This window comes from Staurois parvus, unplaced genomic scaffold (genome assembly GCF_062004578.1).
Source record: "Staurois parvus isolate SC_StPar_1 unplaced genomic scaffold, SC_StPar_1.0 ptg000277l, whole genome shotgun sequence".
Taxonomy (NCBI): domain Eukaryota; kingdom Metazoa; phylum Chordata; class Amphibia; order Anura; family Ranidae; genus Staurois; species Staurois parvus.
Genome location: NW_028318073.1, coordinates 2,136,638 through 2,152,045, shown reverse-complemented (window position 1 = coordinate 2,152,045; position 15,408 = coordinate 2,136,638). Strand labels below are relative to the sequence as shown.

Genomic DNA, 15,408 nt, shown 5'->3' with positions numbered 1-15,408 from the left:
AGGATTTTCAATATTGGTTTTAGTGACTATTGTCTCCAATACAGAAATCCAAAACTTCAGTGGTCACAGGAAAATAAGGTGAGGGAAATCTTTCTCAGTTGACACTTGTTCTGGTGACAACTATTTAAACGTGGGTATGTTTTCACTTTGTAGAAATTTCTACTCACTTACTTTTATGTCTCCTAATCCAAATGTACATCCTATCAAAAATGCTGCATACAGATTTTATTATAATACACCATAAAACATGCATTCGTTTTCCCTTGTCACTTTCTGTTTTGTCTCTGGGACAGAAAGTGAAGGGAATTCTCCACACTGGAAAACTTGAAAAATAACCTGATCATAACTAATTCCTACCCTATACATCACCGTAAAAGTTTTAGTTTTACATACATTTTAGGTAGTTAATAGACTTAATAGAGTGCATTTTTACCATCTAAAGATAAATTCAGTAAATTAACTCTACTGCTGAGATCAAAATGCAAAAATCTGAAAATATTTATACGAAACGAAAATTAAAGTGGTTGTGAGAGAGGAGCCCCAAATGGCTATATGATTATATTTAGCTTGGTTTAATTTTTCTGAATCAACATTCCTTTAGCAGTGCATATTTTATTCACATTGAACAAGCTGTAAATTCAGACTCTATGTTTCTGGTAATTGCTATGGTGATTATACTGCTAACATCTGCCTCTGTGTACAGAAGGGGAAGTAAGGGTTTCTGGTATTTCAAACCATTAAACTGAGGAAATTGTAACTGTATGTACTTGTTTATTATTGTTCATAGTCCCTAACATTTTTAAACCACATATTTTGTAGAGTAACTATATTCTGGACTAAACTGATTTGAATTGAACTTCCGATGCAGACCACTTCATGTAGTAAAATATATAAACTATATAAAGGGATCCAGGTAACATCTAGTGGTGCACCGAAAGGAAAATTCTGGTGCTGAAATCGAAAATTCAAAATGCACTTGGCCAAAAACCGAAATGCGCAGTTTTTAAAAATGAATATATATTTTTTTGAGAAAAATACATTTTGATTAAAAAAAAAAAAACACAATATATACCCCAATTTTTTTGCAAAATATAAAAGAGGATGTTACAGCGAGTAAACACAGTTGTGTTCAAAATAATAGAAGGATTTTGAGCTTTATTCACTTTTTTCAACACACTGCTAATAGCTTTTATTTCCATACACACAAATGCATTGGGAACACTACACATTCCATTCCAAATCAAAACATGAAAAAAAATATATAAAATTTGTGTTGTTCCTCTAAAAAATTTAAGAAAAGTGAATATTAGACTGTTCAAAAAAATAGCAGTGTTTGTATTCTTCTTTACAAACTCAAACATTCACTATATAAACTGAAAAATGTTTGAAGATTTTGCTTTCCTTTGAATCACTTAATTAATATTTAGTTGTATAAACACTGTTTCTGAGAACTGCTGTACATCTGTGTTGCATTGAGTCAACCAACTTCTGGCACCTGTGTACAGGTATTCCAGCCATGCATGATTGGACTACATTCCACAGTTCTTCTCTATTTCTTGGTTTTGCCTCAGAAACTGCATTTTTGATGTCCCCCCACAAGTTTTCTATTGGATTAAGATCTGGGGATTGGGCTGACCACTCCATAATGCCTATCTTGTTGGTCTGGAACCAAGATGTTGCACGTTTACTGGTGTGTTTGGGGTCATTGTCTTGTTGGAACACCCATTTCAAGGGCATTTCCTCTTCAGCATAAGGCAGCATGATCTCTTCAAGTATTCTGATGTATTCAAACTGATCCATGATCCCTGGTATGCGATAAATAGGCCCAACACCGTAGTATGAGAAACATCCCCATATCATGATGCTTGCGCAACCATGCTTCACTGTCTTCACAGTGTACTGTGGCTTGAATTCAGTGTTTGGGGGTCGTCTGACAAACTGTCTCCAGCCACTAGACCCAAAAAGAAAAATCTTACTTTCATCAGTCCACAAAATTTTGCGCCATTTCTCTTTAGGCCAGTCAATGTGCTCTTTGCCAAATTATAACCTCTTCAGCACATGTCTTTTTTTCAACAGTGGGACTTTGCAGGGGCTTCTTGCAGATATCTTGGCTTCACATAGGCGTCTTCTAATTGTAACAGTACTCATAGGTAACTTTAGACCTTCTTTGATCTTCCCGGAGCTGATTGTTGGCTGAGTCCTTGCCATTTTGGCTATTCTTCTAACCATTCGAATGGTAGTTTTTCGCTTTCTTCCATGTCATTCAGGTTTTGGTTGCCATTTTAAAGCATTTGCGATCATTTTAGCTGAGCAGCCTATCATTTTCTGCACTTCTTTATATGTTTTCCCCACTCCAATCAACTTTTTAATCAAGGTACGCTGTTCTTCTGAACAATGTCTGGAACGACCCATTTTCCTCAGAATTTCAGAGAGAAATGCACTGTAACCAGCATGCACAACATTTGCTGCCTTCCTTCCTTAAGTAAGGGCAATAGTTGCCACCTGTTTTTCAAAGAATGAATGACCTCACTAATAGAACTCCACACTGCTATTATTTTGAACATGCCCCTTTCAATTAGTGATTCAATTACACAGAATCAGCAGCATGCATGTCATGACTGTTGGGTCTGTTGGATTTCTATTACTCTACTACACCTGCTAGTAAATTATTTGCCATGTAGAAATATCATTTCTACCAAAAACAGTGATTGATCAGATTAGTGATGTCTGACTGCTATTATTTTGAACACAACTGTAGATACCCAACATGTCACGCTTTAAAATTGCGCACGCTCGTGGAACAGCATGAAACTGCAGTACTTACAAATCTCCATGGGTTATGATTTAAAAATCTCTACAGGTTAGTAGTGTAAAATTACAGAGGAAGTCTAGTGCGAGAATTAATGCTCTTGCTCTGGCGTTCGTGGCAATACCTCACGTGTGGTTTGAACACCATTTCCATATGTGGGCATGGCCTACGTATGCATTCACCACTACGTGCGAGCACGGGGGACGGGGCACTTTAAACCTTTTAAAAAAAAATGTATTTAATGGTTTTGTTTGTTTGTTTTTCTTGCACTATCCCTTTAAAAAAATTTAAATCACTTTTATTCTTATCACAAGGAATGCATGCATCCCTTGTAAAAGAAATAATTAGTGACAGGTCCTCTTTATGGAGAGAGATGGGGTCAATAAGACCCACATCGCTCCTCTGCAATGTAAAGCATTAGATCAAAATAAGCATTGATCTAGTGCTTTAAAACAAAAAAAAATGGCTGGAACCGGAAGTTACATCGCTCCAGTCCTCCAAGGGCATAGAGATGGGTGGAGGCCCTCTTTCCTTCACTAATCTCTATGCCCAGTGCCAGAATCGTTCGATGGTTTCTCAGGTAAGGTTGAGAACTACCGAGTGGCGGCCGGTGGCGGCAGCGGCAGGTGGGCAGGCAATGGCGAGGAGCAGCAGCGGCGGGTGGGAGGCAGGGTTTTTTCGGCACCTGTATCGGTGCTTTTTTTTTTCATATTGGCCGAAGGCCGAAAGGGGTGTTTTTGGCAGAAGCGTTTCGGCCACTAAAATTTCAGTGCATCCCTGGTAACATCCAATTGCCATCTGGAGAATCAGAAAGGATTTTTGCCCCCACTGGAGTAAATTGGATCTTGCTTTTTGGAGTTTTTTTGCCTTCCCCTAGATCAAATGCGGTTATAGGATTGTGTAGATGGAGGTTTTCTATTAGTTTGGTTTTTTTCTGTTGGTTGAACTAAATGGATTTTGTCAACATGACTAACTATGCAGAGCTATCTTAATGCATGGGCACCCCTGGGCACTGCCATGGGGCCCCAGGTGCATTCAGGCTCCATGATAATCTTGCATTATATCATACTTGTCAACTATCCCAGATTTTCTGGGACAGTCATGCTTTTCACTAAGTTGTCCTGGGGTGACCTGGGCAGCAACCCAGAACCCTCCTGATACCAGTATTGAACTTTTCTTCCTCCCCCTCTACTGTGTCCTTTGTGTGGATTAGTCTTTGAATTATGGCATGTTTTCTTATTGTTTAAAATTAATTTTATCGCAAGTACTAATAAATATCTGTTTAATTCTATCAACTATTTTTACTTTAATTCTTGAAAGTAGGTGCATAAATTGGGGGAGGCTGGTAGGGGCCCCAGTGCATTTCTTTGCCTAGGGGCCCATGATGCTATTAAGACTGCCCTATAACAATGTAACTGTATGAGTCCACCTCAAGCATAACAATTGTAGATGACCTGATTATGACATTTTTGCCAATAGGCAGCCATTTGATTCTGGACAGTTTTCTGGTAACCTTGGCGTGGTTCCCTGTGGCAAAATTCCTGTGAACACATTTTTCAGCATTTTAATTTTATTTCCATTTTTACACAAGAATAAAATGTTTTAGAATATTGGGCACTCCCTAAAATTTATGTTGCACTTTTACAATCTGGTTGTTTACACCGAGTAAATCAACTATGTTAGAACAATCAGAGAATATGAATGTGAATGGCATGTTCAGAAAACATTGGAGTTGATTTACTAAAAGCAAATAGACTGTTCACTTTGCAAGAGAAATTGCTCTTTCCAAAGGAATTTGCCCATGAGCAAATGAGGTGAAGCTCTGCTAACTTCCATCTTCAAATCATGTGCATGCAAAAATGCTGTTTTTTTTTTCCTTGCATGTTATTGGGTACCCTTTGTAAAATGAAACTTCAGCACATGCACTAAGCTCTGGGGAAAATTCCCTTGCAAAGAGATCAGCCTGTTTGCCTATAGTAAACCAACCCCGTAGAGTTGAGGTAGTGATATTGATTGAGGTGAAGCTCTACTAACTTCAATCGTCCAATCATATGCAAACAAAAATCTTGTTTTGTTTTTTAATTTTACATATGATATGTTTAATCGCACATATGATTGGATATTCACTTACCTTTTCCTCATTCAATAAGCTAAATGAAAATTCACTTTGCAAAGTGAACAAACTCTACTCCTTTAGGAAACCAACTTTAATGGCTCATTAGATAGAACAGTCAGGGTAAAATTGACAGCTCTGGAAGCTTCATTTTTTAAACTCTAGGCTCCAATGGCAGCAGTGTGCTCTTTACACCTAACCTTTGTGCATAAGGTATAAATTTGTTAGAAATATACTCATGGGAAAACTATTAATTGAGGCATAAACTGTGTATATACACTATATTGCCAAAGGTATCGGGATGCCTGCCTTTGCACGCACATGCATTTTAAAGGCATCCCAGTCTTAGTCCGTAGGGTACAATAGAGTTGACCCACCCTTTCCAGCTACAACAGCTTCAACTTTTCTGGGAAGGCTATCCACAAGGTTTTGGAGTGTGTCTATGGGAATGTTTTGTGAGGTTAGGCACGGATGTCAGATGAGAAGGCCTGGCTCTCAGTCTCTGCTCTAATTCATCCCAAAGGTGTTCTATCGGGTTGAGGTCAGGACTCTGTGCAAGCCAGTCAAGTTCCTCCACCCCAAACTTGCTCTCCATGTCTCTATGGACCTTGCTTTGTGCACTAGTGTGCATTCATGTTGGAACAGGAAGGGGCCATCCCCAAACTGTTCCCACAAAGTTGGGAGCATGAAATTGTCCAAAATGTCTTGGTGTGCTGACACCTTAAGAGTTCCCTTCACTGGAACTAAGGGGCCAAGACCAACCCCTGAAAAACAACTCCACACATAATTTGGAGCAGTGTCCCAATACTTTTGACAATATAGTGTATATATGTATGTGTATATATATATATATATATGGTCAAAACATTTTTATTTAGTTCTAAATAGGGTATAGAAGGATTAGAACCTCTGTCAGGTTTTTATTGCTGTGTGTGCCCTGCTTGATAGGGTCACTCTTTCCATTCAGTCTGGTCTTTGTTACTGAGGCAGAAAGTGAGGTCAAAATTTTACTATTGACACTAGACAATTAGGTTAGTTAAAATGTTATAATGGGGGTTACCTGTTTTTGACAGCTGTCAAAGAAGGGATTGTTCCTTACATTTTAGAGAATCTTTCATTCCTTAATCTAAAAGTACATCAAAGGATATTGGACTTTAAATTGTGTGCCTTGCCCATTTTATTTTTTTTAACTATGGGGTGTTTTTTTTTAATTTTGCATAGCTATTCTTCCTGTGTATCTGTATGTACATTTGTTCTGTGAGAATGGGGGCATAAAAAACGGTTATTAGGCTATTTCTCTCCAGGTTGTTTTTCAATCATACAAAAGAGAGCGAACCAGGAAAATACCGCATTATGGCCACTAGATGAAGGTAATGAACATAGTAAATAAGTATTTAATTACTATGATCTACATCAGGGGTCTCCAAAATTTCTAAACAAAGAGCCAGTTTACTTTCCTGCAGGCTTTAGGAGGGCCGGTCTGTGACCATTGGGAGTAGAAAAGGTCAGTGGGAATAAACCATGTCCCTTCTTTGGTGTCTTTTGGTGGAATTGTGCCCCACATTGGTGTTATTGGGCAGAATTGTGCCCTGTAATTGGTATCATAGGAAGGAATTGTGTCCCTTCATTGGTATCAGTGGAGTAAATTATGCCCAATTTATGGTTTCAGTTGATGAAACAGTGCCCCAAGGGCTGGATAAAAGCAAGCAAAGGGCCGCATCTGACGAACACTGATCTACATCATTCCTATGATCTTCTTCTTAAGCTAGTGGCCATTGTGCAGTATTTTCCAGATTCGCACAGAACAAAAGTACATGCAGTTTTATAAGAATAAAGAGCTCTGCACATTTGTTATAAATACATCCCTATGTGTCCATCTAAGACAACTCAGTCCACAAGGTGACAATGTTACTTTGTGATTTTACCTATTACGGGAAGCAGATAAATTAACAGATCTACTGGCAGGATCAATAGGGGAAAATGTATAACAGATGGAACTTGGAGAAAAAAAAGTGCTGTGTTAATGATGTGACAGACCGCATAACATATGTCAATTTTTATTTTGACTAAGCTGTATAAAAGTGGCTAATAGATTCTTTATAATCTGGAGTCTGTCGATAGAAACAAAGAACAAAAATCATTAGAAGAAAAAATCCTGCTTATCAGAATATAACAGACTTTAGAGATGCAAACAAATTAACAAAATCTATATTACCCACCAAATGCCCAATAATAAAAACCATGGCCAAAAATCACTATGGCAATGTGACATACATCTTTTATATGAAAAAGTACATTGCATGTGTACAATGCCCCCAATGGTCAATTCATAAACTTTTTATGAAAACGATGTCCCTCATTCCTGTCAAACTACGTTACACTTTAATTAACTTGCTACATGATTTAGAATTATTAATGGGCCTTTGGTACACAAACCCATTTCAGTAAGCGTAACAATGTTTCACTTGACTTGCTGGACAATTTTAAATGTATTTATATTATTTATTTATTTGTCAGCAAGTATACAATTTAAATGCATGCAGATTAAAACATTAAGTGACAAAAATAAAATCCAGCATACACACACAATGAAAAACGCTGACTATATTAATGCTTGTTATGTGTTTAAATGTGAACACAAGATCATATGATTTCTTGTGGGAAACTCAGCGGGGTATTTGTGAACAGTTGCACACTGGAGTTCTCCACACAAAGCAATGACAGGCAGACAGCATCCTTAGTCATTTGCATGTAATTAGACATGCAGAGATCACCTGTGGGTGACCAGCTTTGGATACAAACACTTTGCATCTAGGGTCAATCATCCACAGGTAATCGCTGCATGTCTGATTACATACAAATGGCCATGAATGTCAGCCTCTCATTGATTTGTATGGGGCTTCCTGAACACAGATCCTGAGAAACCCTACTGAGCCTCAGGAAATTGAAGTCTGCCCCTGAATGCCCATGGGAATGAGGCCTTAAAATGTACCGTATATACCCCTAAGGCTAAAAGTTGGGGACTACTTTATTTTTTTCCTCACAAAGCTAAACTGTGCATACATGAAATTCATTTTGATCTGTAACACTGAGTAAATAGTTGGTGATCCTGCTAGTCTTCTGCAAAGACATACCCTTCCTGTTATATTCTGACCACACTAGTTATTGAAGCAGCTCTGCCCTAGCATAGTCAGATTGCATTTTGCCTTCCTGCTTGGGTAATATAAGAAGCCTTGCCAGCAAACGACATGCCTGTACTTATGTGGTCAGATTCTTGCTGATGCTCTCTCCCCCCCCATCACAGCCTGCAAGAGAGTGTGTCTAGGGATTTCAGTCATTCCTGCTGACATCCATTCCTACCAAGCCTTTCCTTTACAGATAGCACATCAATATATACGTAACGAGTGTCTAGGAATGTTAATCACCCCTGTTTTCCCACCTACAACATAAGGACTCTGAAGCTGTTTCCATAAAGCAAGGGAGCTCCCCCTTCTGTGTAACGTTGTCTTAATTAGTTTCCACTCCCTATCCCTACTATCCAAGGACACAAAATGGAAATAATGGCCACGTGATCACTTTATAAAAGACAATATTAAGATATTTAGAGATAATATTTTTTTATAAGCAAAGCAAGTATGTTATATTATTTTGTGTCATAATGCACGAACAATTTAGCCTCATTAGCATTCATGTGTATTTTAATGCAATTTATAAAGGAGGGCTTAACATAATAGTTTGGTCAGATGTTGCAAATCAAATCAAAATAGATCCTAAAACTTGCACCATCAAATTTGTTGCTTGATTAAGGCCCCTTTCACGTGGACAGCAGTGAGGTGGTAAAAAAAGGCAATTGATCTATGCTTTTACTGCCCCACCACCACCCACCTAAAACCTACCATGGCAGATGAACAGGGCGATACACATTCTACGGCCACATAGCTTGTCGAGCTTGACTAGTGGCACCACCTGTCACACATTCCAATGAAAGTCAAATGGGACCGCACCACAACTATGAGCCAATGGCTTGACCTGTGGTTGTAGCATGGTTCTTAAACACAAAATCCTACTTGGAATTGAAAAACAGACAAAAAAAATTGCTTTCAGAAGGCAACAAGATCACCTCCTGAATGCCCAGAAGATGTTGAACTACCAGTGAATATTGGAAAAGGGGCCTAGGCAAGCACAAAAATGACAAGCCAATTAATTAGTGTGATACCATTAAACAGGGGTGGACTTACAACTCATGGGGCCCCCGGGTAATAGGGGATCACGGGGCCCCTGTGTCCTTGCCCAAACTCAAAAAAGCCTATGAAAAAGGTACCAGGGGCATCTCATGGGGCCCCCTACTGACCCCGGGCCCTCGGGCAGTGCCCGAGTTTCCAAATGGTCAGTCCGCCCCTGCCATTAAATATATTTATTAAGAATACTCATGTGTTTCTTTATGGTCAGTGGTTCAGAGCCAGTTCAGTAACACCTTAATGGATTATTACACCTAATTGTGGTGTCCTTTTATGAAACAGAGATCAGCGGCGATCCTGAGGATCGTTGCTGATCTCCAATCATTAGTGGTTTGGCAAACAGAGATGATCAGCGGAGAACATGTTCTCCACTGATCATCTCAGCACACAGATGGCCAGTATATGAAGGAGCGATGTCAGCCCTTCGCTGGCGATTTGTGTTCTCCCTCCAGATTCTCCAGCTCAGAGCTGGAGAATCTGAGGAACCGCAAACGAAGCAGCAATAATTTACCGCTGCTTAATAAATGGTGTTTGGAAAAAGCAGCCATTTTCCAGCGTTTGTAGATCGCTTCTCCCTTCCATTCGGAGAACTGATCTACACCGCTTCATAAAAAGGCATTAAGAGAAGTGTCTTCTCTGAAAATGCCAGAGAAATGAGCAGCGGTCATTTACCACTGCATGATAAAAGAACACCTATATGGATTCAAATTGGCACACTTGTTAAACAATGCTTAAACATGCCATACTTTTGAAAAAAAGAACATTTAGCTTGTATTGTTTTCTTAAAGCAGAACTAAACCCACCAATTTAACAGTTTCCCAAAACAGTTACATTCAAGACATGCCATGAATGATAACGGTCACAGTTGTTTGTGCTCTCAACTGAACTTTCCAGCCTTCAAATGGCTGGCGTCATAACTTCTCACATGTGCAGCACCACATCAACTGCAGATCAAACAGAGCCTAAGATGGCAGCTTCCTTGGCTTTAAAAGATAGGAGGGTTTAGTACTGCCTTAACTGTTTCCCAAAACAGTTACACTGAAGTCATGCCTTGAATGATAAAGTTACTAGTATGCTTATCTTAGTTCTCAACCGAACTGCCAAGCCTTCAAATGGCTGGTACCATAGCTGATCTTATGTGCAGCACCATGGCAACTGCAGATTAAAGGCTAAGATGGCAGCTGCCATGACTGTAAAGGATAGGAAGGTTTAGTTCCAATTTAATTTCCAACTTTTGACCAGCATATCTTTAAAAAAAAGTTAAAACATATATTTAGTAAAATAACAACAGAATTCCAGCCTTAATACCCCTAGCTTTTTAATCTACAGACCCCTTCTTGCAGCTTGATATTTACAAAAGGATCGCAAGAATGTATTTTCTTTTTAAGTTGGTGTATTTATGTAGGTCAAGTTAAGACTTGGAATTATTTTCTTTTTCATAAAAGTACGTTTTCATTCATTAGAGGGAAAAAATTGTTTTACATTATTGTGAATAAACCAGTATACTGCCTGTCAAAGGCTGTAACTTTACCTTCCAAATTTAAATGTATTACTACATTGTTTCAAGCTGCACTGTGCTGACAATTATGCAGTTTCTGCATTTTTGGAGGGCACTAAGCAATTACATTGATACATAAACATCTGTAAAGTAAGGACATCATATCTGATTGCCAAAAATCTGCCTGAAGATTAACTGTACTGCAGCCAGTATTACTGTAGATGCCTTTATAGATATTCATACTATAATTTCATCTGTGCATGCAATGTACTATTTACTGTAAATGAGTAATTGAATATGACATATGGGACTTTGCAATTACCTCTATGTAAAATTAGGTAAGGACCCTAATTTCTATTTCAACAAGATAGCAAATGCAAAACAATGTATAGCAATGAACAGTTCTGCTTCTTTGTACTTGTATATAAATTAGAGCTGCAAATGGGGTTTTATAAATAACACTTCACAAATTGATACTAGATAGATACAAATGCATATTGTAAAGCAGGTAACTACTGGAAAAGGTTAAACATCATTTAAGGAACTTGGTAGTCCTGCCAGGCATTAATGAAGGGTAAATTACACTGATGTGACACAGTGGAGATTTAATTGTGTAAAGGGGTATACAGGTCATTTCTCTCCTGGCAAGTTATATTTTTAGCAGCCTTTTAGCCAGATGATTGCTAGAATTATAACACATTTATTAGCATGCAAGTGTCATTCTTTTTTTCTCTCTTCATAACTAGGCAATACATTCTTTCGGTTTGTCCTTTGATCCAGTTTATTTTAATTATCATAATTATCTGCTCCATTTCCTAAGGATGCCAGCTTCAGTTTAGACTAGCATGCAGGACATACTACGCCATTAACTCAGGTTCTGGGTGTCAAACATAGATTCTGTGCGACTTACACATACAATGAGAATTTATTGGCATCAGCACAGCCACTTGCCAAGCACTAGCATTACATAAATTGCAGATGGCTGGTGAATACATTTATGATATGTAGCTAGGCAACAATTATGTACCCCAGTCTGTTAAGTGGTTTTAAATAGCTACATACCACTAATTTTACCATAAAATAGAATGGAACCATAGGGTATTGTAGTAACACTGTATAAATAGAACGTGCTCATAGGTTATTATAAAAATACTATATCACTGACTCCTGTTTCTGCTCTGTTCGGGTGGATCTAAACTGTCACCAGCACCTGAAATGTGTTTTAACTGAACTATAGACACAATGGCTGTCAGGCAGGAATCTTGTAAGAACTTACAAACATATTGGTTTAAAAAATTTAAATCAAGTTTTAAAAGTATGCAAATGGTCAAAATACACATTTAGCTCAAAGGAACCTGTTAAAAACCTGAAACAATTCAATAATAAGCGGATTTTAAAGTAGTTCCAGTTACTGGCTTACAAACAAGTTAAAGCGATCAGCTGTTGTAGCTACACAGCAATAAGCTCATTAGCATCAGTTTTAATATATTGATTATGTGCTGTTCATCTATACAGTACATACCATGTTGTCTCCCTATAACAATGCAAGTATTCCAAGGATCCAGAGAGAATTAGCAGACATAAATGATTGGATGACAGTAACAAATGACAGTAACAAAATATCAATGTAGAAGACATAAATAGTTATAGGGCCTGTTTTCCTGGTTAAAAAATGAAAACCTCTGACATGCTTTATATTTTTCTGATCAGCTACATTTACAATTAAAGCGTAAATAGTTATAGCTACTACTTTATCCTAAACAGAAAAAAATTCAAACACTAGGATCCTTCTGCAAGAATGTAAAGTTTCAAGAGAGCATTCATTATTAGACAGTAATAAATGTGAGAACTCTTGCGCCAAAGGTTAAAGGTGGGGATCCAGGGAAATACTTGAAGATGTCATTACACCAATAATTAATCATTATGTAATTAAAAAGAGGATCCTGGGAAAGTTTGATACATTGTAAGCTTACACGACTTAACAAAGTGTATTTAAAATAAAAAAAATTTCAGCTGTTTTTAAATATTTGTGAATATAATTTTCATGGGCTACAAATAGTGATAACGCTCCAGATAAGGTTTAGCTAAAATAATATAACATTTCTATGTTTATATTTTCAGCATTCCCCATTTCATCAGCCATTTCTGTGGATTTCCTGGGAAAGTCACATGTGCGCAGAGCATCTAGTGACACCTCGTTTGCTTTTGCTTACCTTTCAGGATGAGGTTGTCAATGTCTTTGTCAATTCCCATAAGGTAGCATTTCCTCCACAGCCCGGAATAGGTAGAGAAAAGAGGGCGTCCGCAATCTGATTCCAATACCCCTAGTCCCAATAGAGACCTCCAGTTTTCCAGTAGATCCTCCGGCTCCCTGACCCCTCCAGCTGGAGCCGGAGATAAAAGACCCATCCTGCGGTTCTTGGAAGAGTCCCCACGGAAGGGCAGCTGATAAAGGGGCATCAGTCTGTTCTTTTGGTCTGTAGGGTCTGAGTTGCCCTGGCTGTCACAGATCTCCTTGTGTTTTCGAGTGTCCGTCTCATACCAGTGGTCTGTAAATATAGCCGTGACCAGAAGAATCAAGGATAAAAGGCTCAGAGCCAGGCTAACAGCAGTGACCAAGCCTCTTGTCTCCATGTCTCTTTGTGCAGCATCACACCAAGGCGACACTGGCTGGCATGATGCTGCTTTGATTCAGGCAACGCACCCCCCTCCTCTCACTTCTGTTTGTGCTTCTCCAGCCATTAAGCCACCCCTTCTGTGATCTGCAACCTCCACAACACACTAGATGCTTTTTTTCCATATCCTAAACCAAAATGTCATTTTCCCTGTGCCTTCAGGCTGCCTCCAGTCACAAAATGAACAGCTAAGATGCTTCAACTAGGACTCAACCTACAGCCAACTCAGCCTTTTGTGTATACTGCAAGCTCACCGCCTGCTTGTGAACAGACTACATGAAGCAGCAGCTTTCTGATGCAGACATAAACTCTGTATTCCCTCCTTCAGTTGCCTCCTTCTGACTGTCCTCTCCTACTGCATCATCTTCCCCCCTTTGCTTTCCTTGCTTTTTTCTCTCTCTCTACTCCCTCTGCTTCCTTCACTTCTCTCTCTCCTCTCTTCTTCGCCTCTCTCCTGCAAATCACTAAATCAAGTAGAGAGATATTTATACCTGCTAAGTGAATGAATAATGTACAGTCTAATCAATCACAATAATGATCTACTCCCCACAGAATGTGCCCTTCCCAGATCTAGCCAGGGTATGACAAGGTCACACGCAAATAACACAGCAATTTAGAAGAAATAAAACAGCGAGCATCAATTCCGTGACATAAGGCTTCTACGCATTTCAGTTGTAACAATAATTAAACAGGAAGTCATACACTCTAACAGCTTTTCTATGAAATTACCAGTGGGATCAGCAATATATTATGTCATAACAGTTGCCTGATCATTATTCATTATAGCAATCAATATCGTTATACAGGTTTTGAAGTCTATGATTTTAGAAAAGGCTATGATTTATGACTGTGATTTCAAAGGTGAACATCTATATTATCTAGAAAACCACCTTCTAAAAATGAATAAATGTATGCACTGTTTGAAGTAAGCTGGCATTAGTGGGGTTGTGCCTTTTGAATAATAGCTTGGTTGTATCTATATTTGCCTAATATGGTATATCTGATATGTAATGTTTAGAGGAAGCATACATACAAGAAAGGTGCTCAGGCAATCAGTTATCAATCCCCTGTCTGCTAGACGAGTAATAACAGAACTACTGCTAATGCAGCTTTGTAAGTTAAATCGAACAAAGCAGGGAAAAATAATTTAGAAAAATTCAGGGGCCATCATACACTTATAATGAGGAAGAAAACAAGTAATTTCTGTAGCAAAAATAAGGCTTTATTCAAAACACTGATCCATTCAGTTCAATGGTCTACCCACAGAAACTTGGGGAAAGAAGTCCACAACCCTGGTAGATACAGGTGTTTTGCCGATGTGTTAATTCTTAATGGCACCCCCACTCATTTGCTACAGAGCAGAGTGCAATTGTGTGCACATTTCCTATACGTAATGAAATGAACCTACATAATTCAGCATTGTGTTGTGAACATCAAATAGTGTATGCATGACAAATGATCAATAACTAGATAATACCTGGTGGAATTATGTAGCATCGTTTTGGGAAATTATCCAGTATACTGGAAAATAGCAACTGTTCAGTTGCATAATTATTTGAAAGTACGAATTAGGTTAAAAATAGATTAACTTTTTATGGCTCAGATATATAAAATTATTGAGAAAAATGTTTCCTTGAAATACCATTAGATCCATTCAGTAAGATACAGAAAATACAATGTTTAAAGAATAATAGTGCAAAGCTGTAATTCATAAATCTCTTTACTGAATTATTTGGAAATCTATTTGGTTACTATGATTTACTGTTCTTTTGAAGTCCCCATTTGTTCGTTGTCCTATTGAATTGGGCTCCAAGGGGTCAAACATGTCTGTTATGGAGGTAAATAAAAATTGTTGCAACATTTGTAGTACCAATTGTAGGTGGATAAAAGTCAGCATTAAACACAACCCAACCCCTTCCACCGTTTACAGGCCAGTCTGTATTCTCCTTGATTCCCTGCAATCAACTGGATGTTCACTCTTTCTTAATTGCAATCCACCATCCAAATAACAAGCTTCACATTAAAGATTTATTGAATGACACCGCGCCACTTACTCCCATGTTGGGTGGTGTTAC

General features: G+C 38.3%; 1 protein-coding gene across 1 annotated transcript in view; it reads right to left on the bottom strand.

Moving 5' to 3' along the window:
• TMEM178A (transmembrane protein 178A) overlaps positions 1-13,840 on the bottom strand; it is a 120,840-nt gene extending 107,000 nt beyond the window's left edge. The window contains exon 1 of the mRNA XM_089681776.1: positions 12,872-13,840. Within this exon, the coding sequence (XP_089537902.1) occupies positions 12,872-13,292 (421 nt within the window). The 5' untranslated portion in view covers positions 13,293-13,840. The remainder of the gene's footprint in view (positions 1-12,871) is intronic.
• Positions 13,841-15,408: the final 1,568 nt, after the last annotated feature.